The sequence below is a fragment of the Arctopsyche grandis genome, chromosome 2, assembly GCF_051622035.1.
Source record: "Arctopsyche grandis isolate Sample6627 chromosome 2, ASM5162203v2, whole genome shotgun sequence".
In the NCBI taxonomy this organism is placed as follows: domain Eukaryota; kingdom Metazoa; phylum Arthropoda; class Insecta; order Trichoptera; family Hydropsychidae; genus Arctopsyche; species Arctopsyche grandis.
In genome coordinates this window covers 18,343,818-18,354,844 of record NC_135356.1, presented here as the reverse complement: position 1 = coordinate 18,354,844, position 11,027 = coordinate 18,343,818, and the positions used below count along the sequence as shown (strand labels likewise).

At 33.9% G+C, this 11,027-nt stretch overlaps 1 protein-coding gene across 1 annotated transcript; it reads left to right on the top strand.

Annotated features, from left to right (window-relative positions):
- The first annotated feature begins 2,234 nt into the window (after positions 1-2,234).
- Positions 2,235-10,157, top strand: prd1 (pleckstrin homology domain-containing protein pruning defect 1). The gene is made up of 10 exons (XM_077445086.1): positions 2,235-2,321; positions 3,786-6,756; positions 6,838-7,236; positions 7,306-7,463; positions 7,537-7,635; positions 7,841-7,976; positions 8,056-8,221; positions 8,306-8,418; positions 8,980-9,093; positions 9,521-10,157. The coding sequence occupies exons 2-10, from the start codon at positions 3,793-3,795 to the stop codon at positions 9,638-9,640; spliced, it is 4,269 nt and encodes a 1,422-aa protein (XP_077301212.1). The 5' UTR covers positions 2,235-2,321; positions 3,786-3,792; the 3' UTR covers positions 9,641-10,157.
- Positions 10,158-11,027: the final 870 nt, after the last annotated feature.

Sequence of the window (11,027 nt, the reverse complement as noted above, 5' to 3'; positions counted from 1 at the left end):
CATACATACATACCATAGCATTGCAATTAAACCACTATTATGATGAATACGATCAATAAAAGTCATACTATTACAGATGATATTTGAAAACTTCACATTGTTGCGTCAATATCTTACGATTTTCATTTGTTAGTTCCAATTACAAAACTAAGTGTTTATTATTTAATTATTCAATAATTCAATAATACACAACTACATGAATTGGTATTTATGACTATTTATGTATTGCGTATCATAAATTAATGGTTTCTAAACAACCTCCTATTTGTTTAACAATCGGATGCCTCTAGACTTGTATACCGTATTTCCCTTAATATGAAATAAGACGAGAGTATAATTAGTTTGATTATTAAATTGAAAAAATAAAAAATATATAATTTAGCTTTCTTTGAACTTTTAAAACATTCTATATTCAACTTCAACAAAATGTCTATACCCTTCAGGTATAAACACAGATTACCTAAACACAATCTGCTTTAGGTCATCGACTTTAGAGAGTCTTTAATTAATATTATGTATTAGATGTATTATGAACATTTATAAGGATTGTAAATAGGTTTTTGAGCTCTTTTTCCTATTATGCTTTAGATTAACATTAGAATAATATAATACTGTGATTACTAACCAAATTAAATTAAATTGTAAAATAGAAAATGATCAGTAGATCAGTAGCTATTAAAATAGATATAAGATGTATTGTGAACATAATTTCGTAATAATAAAAAGCATTTAAAATATATATATATATATATATATATATATATATATATATATATATATATATATATATATATATATATATATATATATATATATATATATATATATTCAACTTAATTTTTCTACTCGAAGTAACAATACTGATTGTAAAATAGTATAATTATAGGAATACGGGCAGTTGACTCAAATATCAACGACTCACGATTAAAACTTGAAAAAAAGCAAACTGTCGTCCGTACAAATGGTAATGTGGAATTGTATTTTATATAAAACTAGCTGAACCCGGTATGCGTTCCAATGCCACAATAACGCATGGAATTTCCGTTCCCGTTTTTGGGCGATTTTTTTCCTTTTCCCCGTTCCTGTTCCAATTTGTCGGAAATGTGGCGAACACATTTGAAATTATTCAACAGGGACAACCCAGGTGGCAACGTGAAAAAATTTGAAATTATTGCGTTGCAATGCCACTCATTCCCGTTTTTCCCGTTCCCATTCCCGTCTTTGAGAGATATTTTTTACAGAAACCATCGCGGACATACACATAATAACTCCTGTAAGTTTCATCGCAATTGGTTGAACTGTATAGGAACGCATACGTGACGGACAAAGAGACAAACATTGATTTTTTTTATATATACAGATACCATTTGTTACTTTTCATTTGGTATTCTGTATTTTACAAGACGCAATCGGCAACCACTGCAGTGAGGGTTTATATATACTGTGCTAAGGGGACGTTAAAAAATCCAAAACTCTAAAATTCATCTTTTACAGCAAAAAACCGAAATTGAAATCGATGAAGTTTATCAGATGTTAGAAAAACCATACGACTTTTATGTATTGGTGTATTGGTGAAATTATGTATACTAGTCAGTAGAACACATCGTTCAGTTTTTCTAATAATTGATAGAATTATATTAACTTACCGTCAATGTAATTATAAATAGACAACGTCCATCGCTTCGCCAATGACTAGTATTTATTTTAATTACTCAACGATAATTCGTCGTTGACTTATTAATGCCATTTATTTTAATTCAATGTTTGTAAATATTATAGTTGCGTCATTAGTTTTACTAAAATAAGCGTAGGTTACGGAATTTGGATTATTAGTCACATTGCGATCGCCCAAAAGGCAATTTTTACCAAGAAAATCGCGAATACGGAATATTTGGCACTCGAGTTCTCGTTAGTATGATAGTTATCGTTAGTATGATGGACTTTTCGGCTGCCAGATGTTCCGTTATAGAGATTTTAGTGACTTTGTGACGAGTACTTTGTGGCCAGTAATCACCGAACCGTATTTTTTTACTAGCCTGTTTATAATAATCCGGTTCGGTGATTACTAGTCAAATGTGAACCGGTCACAGGACAACCGGTCGCACAGGACAACCGGTGACTGGTTTACATATGACTAGTAGTCCGTTTACCAATAATCCATCCTAGAAAGAATCGTGAAAAATCACTCTAGCAACACTATAACCTTTTGACGTTTACTATTGATGGTCATCGTATTGTTGTCCTAAGACCAGTCCGCCGGGCGATCGATGTCAATTCATCGACCGTGTTGGTCGCGCGAGCCATGCCTGTCTAATCGCGCCGTAAGTCGCACATTCGTTTATTTCCAATACACATCAGCTCGGGGGACCCTCGGCCTTTGCCCTTTGGGCTGAGCCCTCTTATCCCCTTTTAACGAGTCCATATTGACCGCCAATAGCGCCCAATCAACACCGGTGTCCTTGAAAGGGCTCTGACGCCTTTGTGTGATGCATAATTGTTAGTATCCATTCGTCATCTTATTTTCTCGACGTACATATCCCGATGATGCGATTCGCGTTAATTGCGTTGTTATATCGATATCTCCCCCCCCCCCCTCTTTATTTTTCACCTGAATCTACCATTCGAATGAGACACATTGTAATGTAATCGATTATTGTAATCAATCGCGTTAGGTCATTTCGGGCCAAGACCTACTAAAAATAGTATGTATGTATGTCATCGATCGACTTTTCATTGTGCAATCGGAATTCGTTTGCGTCTGACATATGTCATATGTGTTGTTGCGAAACTGCTTGAGAGACCTTACGGTTCTGTTTTGAGTGCGAATGTACGAAAAAAATTAAATGGACGCGTTTGTTTTTGTCAATATTTTCAGATTTTTTTGTTTAAAAAATTGTCTCAAATATTTGATATATTTTTCTAGGAATATTAAGTAGTTAAATATCTAATGATTATCTATTAATTACGCATTGTGAATATTTGTGTATATATGCATGTATGTATTTGTATTATTAATTTTTCCATATAATAAAAATATGTAGGTTTGATTATTAGATATTTCTCTGCAAATTAGATCCATTGGTTTTAGGAATGCTAAAGCTCTTTCGTATAAAATAATTTACCAAAATATTAATATGGAAATTCAGATTGTAAATATGTATTTGTGGTTAAATGTAAATACTTGGAAAAGATTATTTACTCCAACGTTGTTTTGAAAATAACAAATTTTAAGAGCGCATAAGTCGCCCACTCTCTGTTGTAAGGGTTGTTGAATAACATCGTATTAACGTTTGAACGTTTCGTGCAACTTATACAACAAGTACAATTGCGTTCTTATTTTTGAAAATAATAAATTACATATATATATTTTTGCATATATACATATATAAATTACATCATAATTTTGCTATTGTGGATAAAGCAAAATAAAATATTTAGGGAAAAAGATAAAATTTGATTAAAACGATGATGATAAACTAAAATATATTTAAGTTAGATATTGAAGAGTTCTGATAAAGTATATCTTTCAGACTGTTGCATCCAAAAAAATCATTATGAATAATTAGAGGACTTCTACATGTAAAATTATTACGATATCCAAGAATAATGGATATCCTACTGAAATCCTGATAAATTTGAGGGCTCATGAATTTCCCTGATTCTTAAAAGTTTTACTTTATGTGGCCTGTCATTCATTTAAAAATAGTCTTACCGATCTGTATAGTGTTAACTTTCTTAAAATAAAATATTGTTTGTTTGCACAATTTTGTATTTGTCTGTTTCAGTTTAAAAATGGATACACGCTCGGTACAAATGGGCGGAATTTTAGATCTGGCGACCACACAATCCGACATATTTATTATGAAGTCAAACAATGGCGAAACGTCTCCTGAAGCTCACGAGAACATGTACCACCACCAAGAGTATACTGATAGTAAAAAAACAGAGGCGTGGAATGACTACGATGACAACTTCTATAATAAGCAAGAAATGAATGCGTCCCGTGAGTTCAATGAATACACTGACGCCAAAACTTCCAGTCCTGATGCATTAAAGCAGACAAAGCACAATAAAGATCAGCCGTCTGATTTGCCACTGCACACTTCAGGACCGATGATATGGAGTGTGTGCAGTTCGGTTGCCGAAACACCCGGCGATTCTGGAGTGCAATGCTTGGACAGCGAGACGTCTGATCTCACCAGCGACTGTCCGGCAGGCATGACCCTGAGTCTGGTCGAAGCTGAAGAGCTAGCTTGTGACACATCAATGTCTTGTGAACCTCAATCTAAGGTTGAATCTTCATTCTTCAGAAACAAAGCATACATTGACACAGATGTCATGACCCAAAGTGATATTGAAAACCAAAACGTAACAGATATTTCATGTAATAATGAATATGGTATTGTTGAGTTACCTCAAAGTCCATGTAGCAACAAACCTAAAAGCATGGAGGCTGTTAAATCAGCATCTGATGACATCGTATTCCGTCGCAAGTGCAAGAAAAAGACTAACAATCAATCCCAACCCAAGAAGAGAGTGTCCTTCCACGAAGATATTCTCAACAATACTAAAACAGATAACATTCACATTGAACACGGTTTCATTTCATACAGGCCTGAAATTTCTATGAATTACTTTCAAAACAATTATGTAAAGAAATTGAATGGTGCATCAGCCCGATACTCTTGGTGTGCAGTCGGTGATAGTCCTTTCGCAGAATCTCAACATATCTCCAATCGGAATACTAGATCAGACGTATTAACTTATGGTGGGACTGATGTGACTGGATATCCGGATAATAGTGGAATTTACGAATATGACAACGATGACATGAGATACTTTAATGCGAGCAAGAATAAGCCATGCGAATCGGAGACTTGTATCAACAAAATTCCTCCATGCAAATGTTCCAAAGACGACTCTCAAAAGAGTGAAGGCAACTCTCCTGTCAATCGACAATTGTATATGTGCAGTTGCAGTAGCTCCGATTCGAACCTAAGCTCTGAGTCAGAAACCTCGTCTAGTCAGACACTGTCACTTGGTTCTGACACCCGTATAAACAGTTCTGGACCATCGAAGAAATGTGACAACACTCAGAAGTCATACTCGTGCGATTGCATTGAAAATAATATGATGAAACCGTTGATGAAGACCATGTATTTTTCAGATGCTAACATTAACAATCATTCCGACAAAGGAGAACAATTACAGATGAGCGAAATTCTTCCCAAGCAAAGCTGCTTGAAAAAATCTGCTCTTAAGAAGAAAAGATACATAACAACAGATGTCATAGAAGAGCATGAATCGTCAAAAAATAAAACTGAGAGCGATAAAATCATGAGAAGTTTATTGGATTCAAAAAATCTGTTTGGTTCGTTGAAAAATATCTACAAGAATATTAATTTCGGGTTGTCTATAGCTGAACGGGGAGTTCCAGAAGGGTCTGAAGATTGTCAAAGTGTGTCAGAAGTCTTACCGACTGAACCTGTCGATAATGAGACATCATTTTTATCTAAAAGCTTCGACACTGGAACTGCATATAATTTCAAAGCCAGCAACCCAAGAAAGGGCGATGGATTCAGTCGTAATTACGTTCACGAAGTTGACAATCATTTACGACGAAAAGGAAATCAAATTGACGACTATGCTTCCCAATCTGCACAGACTAGTGCAAATCCTCAAACTAAGTTTAATGACCTGTCAAAACAGAATCTCAGTCTAGATATGAACGCAAGCAGCGGAAAACCATTCTTGGACTGGAAATCGCAAGGGAATTTAATGGCGAAAGAAGCGTATCCCAACTCCAAGTCGCTTCGTAACAAATACATAGTAAACTGCGAGAGTACCGTATACGAACATAAGGGTGTGTCGTATTGTTATGAATACGATACCTTTCAAACAACTTTCGACACGTCCAAAGATACTTTCACTCCGATTACAGATACTTTAAAAGTCGACGGTAACTCTTCTCAGGTCGATAACAAATCAATTCCCAATGCTGAGGAATCTAAAAAACTAACTGACCATAAATCAACTATGGAAAATTCGGTGACGACAGAAAGGGAAAATGACGATTGCGTGAATTCTTCCATTGATCTTACTACTGAAAATGATACGTCTATTGAAAGCGGTGATAAATCCAAGTTTAGGCTTTCGCGATACTTTGCCGACCCAGCCGAGAGCGGAAAATCAGGCGTTTCGAAACATCTCTCATCTCCGCTGAAACAGAGGAACATAATGCGATACGAGAAGGTAGTAAAGCCTGTGAATTCCATCGAACATAAGGACAATGATCAATGTTTCGATAATAACAGCACTCAAGATACCTTCAACGAGTCTGGTGATTTGGACGAAATATTAGAAATCAGCGATGGATTCGATATGAATACGAAAGTGTTCAATCGCAAAACGTCTTTAATCAATCGATTCTTGAAAAATGTATCTCAAAAAAAAATGTTCTATTCGAAACTGAAAGAGAATGAATTTTTCCAATCAAAAATCAAGGAGGAATCGTTGAAATTTCCCAATATTTGTTTTCCATCTACAGAAAAAATTTCACCGACATTCAAACAGTCCGCTAAATATTTGGACACACTCATAAACAAAGAAGTCATGGAGAACAAACGAATATCTGTTAAATTGATGACAGCCGATGAACCGTCATATTTCGACAGCTTTGAAGAGAACGTCGCTATTGAATGCTGCGAAAAATTAAAATTGGAATTATTCAGAAACTCTTCTGAAGTTTTACATCGGGTAAGCTAATTTCTATATTAACTCTACACTACATATAATGAATATAAAACGTGTTAATATATCATTCCATATGTTATACAGATGCTCAAAGTGAGATCCATATATGCGCAGGAGAACGGTCAGTGGAGTCCACAATTGGTCTTTATTACCGACAGGGCTCTGTATGTGGCCGAAGTTCAACACGGCAAATCCTCTTATAACTTACTCTGCTATTTGACACACGACAAGCTAAATATGATTGTGATAGGACCCGACAGCCAATATGTGCAAATATTCGACAATTCCGGAGATTGCAAGTGCATTTTGATCACCGGCGATCGTTATCTCTGCCATCGTTTGGTTTCTTCGTTGGAGTGGAGCTCGCGCAATTGCAGAACGACTGTTGGATCCGTCACCGTGTGTGGTAGTATTCCTTCAGTGTTGTGGAAAGATCGGGAATGTTTGAGGAAATCGCTGTTGAAATCTTCGCCCTTGGACAAGGTTCGATATTGATTTGTCAGTTATAAAATAAATTGTAGGATGATTTTAATTATAATTAATATGTTTCAGTATGAAAGATGCGTTTTTTACGGTATGGTCGGTAGCAGTGCTCCGGCTTCTTTTAATATGGGACGCCCAGCTAGTCCATTCGGTCTCACGATGGAAGGATTCTTAATGTACAAAAGGGAAAAACAGCGGAACTGGAAACCCAGTTTCTTCTTACTCAAGTAAGATCGTGTAAATCTTTGTTTGCTATAATTTTCCACTTACCATGTGCTGATATTGCCGATTTGCTTTTAGATCTGGTGTTCTGTCTTATGGCTCAAGCACTCCCAAAGACAATTTCGCATCATGCCTACCACACTCCATAGAGTTGAAGACTGTAGTCGGCGTTAGACGGTAAGTTAGACGATCTGGAAGTTATTTCATTGATAACTGTCTGCTAATCAAGACAGAAAACTTTCTCGAAAACATTTTCAAAATATTGTACATAGAATACTTTATATACTGTATTTAATTTTAAGGTTGTAAATTTACTTTTCATATGAAAATCGATTACAGTATTTAGAATACAATCGTGTAATTCTATTGTGTATGATTTCAGATGCACTGACATTCACGGACGACCATATTGTTTTGAAATAGCATTAGGTCACGGTGCTGGCATATTGCAAATGGCCGCTCCAGATGACGACATTGCCTCTCAATGGCTGCAGGGACTCTTGATGCATGCTGCACAAGTCAGTTTATTGAAATGATTCACTTTTGATAAAAATTAGTTGTATGATTGTTTATTAATTCAATTTATTATGCACGCAGGCGTTGGAGGGACCCAAAGCAGATCCCAGCAAGAAGATTCTACCACCCTGTTGCACTCTGTTGGCTACGTCCAGGCATATTATCACATTGAGAGAGGAACTTGAAATACCCAGGCTAATTACAAATGGTAGTACCGCAACTGATGATAAACAATTTGAAAATAAAGGTAGTTGCTATTTGATGGTTTGCTTGAAAGTGATGTTTAAAAATGGTCACTGTTGATTTAAATGTTATTTTTACGTTTAATCAGGTGATGCTGTTGAGCAATTCGGCAAAGACGGTGTTGAAATATTGTCGTTTGCTTCGATAAAAGATCTTACTGCGTTGAAAATTCCTGATAACGACGATAACTGGTGCATTTTGGTGAGATATTCTGCATTTGTTATAGGAATGGTAGATATGGTTTTATGAATTCGTCGTCCACTGTGTTTAAACTTGTAACTTCGTGCGTCCCAGTTTAAAGTTTCTTTCAAAAATGAAAATAGCAAAGTTGCCTTTTTACAAAAAATCATATATTTTATTATTGTTTTGTGAACATAATTTTTTTCGTTTATTTCATTTAATTCAATATTGTAGATTGACTGTTACTAGGTCAACGAATTATTATTGTTACAAAGAGTATATTCAATGCGTAAGAACTATCGCCATGCAAGAGATAATCTTGGATTTGTGGCGATTCTGAAAACAACAGACTTGTGTTGTTTATATACCCTCACATACATACATGTATGTAGTTCTACGTCAAAAATTATCCCTAACCTCTATTTTCATAAGCTATTTATTGGATAGTGTTTTTAATAAATGGTCAAAATATGAAAATAATCTATTAGTTTATTACCTACGTATATTCATTCCAGATAGAAGCTTTTTTCTTTTGCAATATTGTGCATACATGTTTTGTTTGATAAGTTGATTCGTTTTCAGGAATTCGTATTTTGTGAAGTGCACGAAGGCACTGAGATGGGATTTTTGTTCGGAAGCAGCGCCGAATTGGAGAGATTCATTGCGACAGTGGAATCTCTCTGGCATACTACCAATGTAAGTATACATAGAGAATATATTATCTTATAAAGTGGTATGTATCATAATATACACATATAATGTGCGTTTATAAATGTGAATTGGTTCCTATTGCGCGTCAATTGCGATTTTATTTTCAATGTATTCTGTATTCATAATGATTTTAATTATTCAAAAAACAATTCACTGGAATATAAGGTAAGATATAATATTTTTTTATGTATCCAAATATGTACATACATGACATATTTATGTACATGCGTTGCGACTTATTCAATGTAAATGTATGTAAGTGAATCATTGATTATTTGCTACTGCGATTATGTACGTACATATGTATGTTGATTATCTTTGTTATATTGTATCTCTTGTGTGAATGATTCGCTTTTGTTTTTTGATTCAATGGATATTTGTTACCCATACACGTATATATTTTGTTTTTCAGGAGGGTGTTTTCCCTATCAGCATTTTGTTGAGCACAGATTCGACCAGTCGCAAATGCAGCGAGTGGCACAACCGGCTCGTGACAGCGTGGGAGAGATTACTTCCGACCGCTCAACGCTGAACATCCTCGACGTCGACGATATGATGGCTACGATACCAAAAATAGATACCAATCACCCATTTTTGACTCTACTGTCAAATATTAAACTTATATTTATTACTACCATTTGTTATGATGTTATATTGGAATTCGTGTCAAATTATCAGTATATATTTGTCACATCTAGTAAGACAATAAGATGATTGTAATATTCATTAAAAATCACAGGAATGAATAGTAGTTTCATTAATTGATTTTGTATGTTTGTTTATACACACTTGTAAAGGATGGATTGCGTCTAGAATTAGTCACTAGATTCATTTTTATTTTATTTTTTTTAGTTCTACCAAATTAATATTTTTTTGTTATCTGAAAATCTGAAATCATTGTGATATTAATTTTAAATTTTTCGTTTATGCTCTTTTTGCGTATAACATGTATTAGACTTAAATTTTGTATTGAATATTATAAATAACAAGTAAGATATAGACACAGTCAAGATATTAACTTTTAATGAATATATAATAAGAAGTCAAGCAAATTTATATACCTTAAATATTCAAAGGAGAAAATGTTTTCTATTATCTAAAGAGAATTCTCTCTGTCTATTTAATATATTATATAATTTAATGAAAATATTAAAAAAAAGTGTTACCTTTATGAATCCCTGCAATAGTGCTTGTTTCATAAAACTGCTTTTAGAATGATTTCCTTAAATGAATGTTAGATAATGTAACTATTAATTTATCTATCGTGTCAGTGATCATAGCTAATTAATTTATTTATTTTGTTTATTTATAAACCTGAAAATATTTTAGAAGATGAATAATGAGTTTATGTGCAAATGTTGCTCACACTTAAAATAACAAAATGTGTTGACTTATATTGTCTTAGATATTTTACGATATTGTTATAAATAAAAATGATCCCTTGCTACAATTTGTATTGTAATACTCTTATATATACTGAATCATTCGATTAATTGAATACTTAAATATATGTAATAATTGTATAGTTTTGTGCCCATTTACCGTCATCTATGAATATCGGGGACGAACTTATTCAATCATCCAATATATTCTTTACTGTGGTGTTTTTTAATTGGTGTCGAGAACGGGCACGCTTTATAAATAGTAAATATTTTTTTGCAGTATCACTTAATATTATATGTATATGTAGTAAATTATTTTCAAGCTTGTCTTGAAATTAAATTATATACATAATTAGTTCTACATGTTTTTTTTTTACTAAACATCAGTAAATATCAAGTGAGACGAAAGTCCATGTATTATAGAAATCATATCTTTAAATATAATGCTGGAACTTTGAAACACTCAGATGTGTCGGATATTAAAGTTTGGGTTTTGGGATTTAATATTCTGTGATGTGATATTCCAAAAGGTGCATC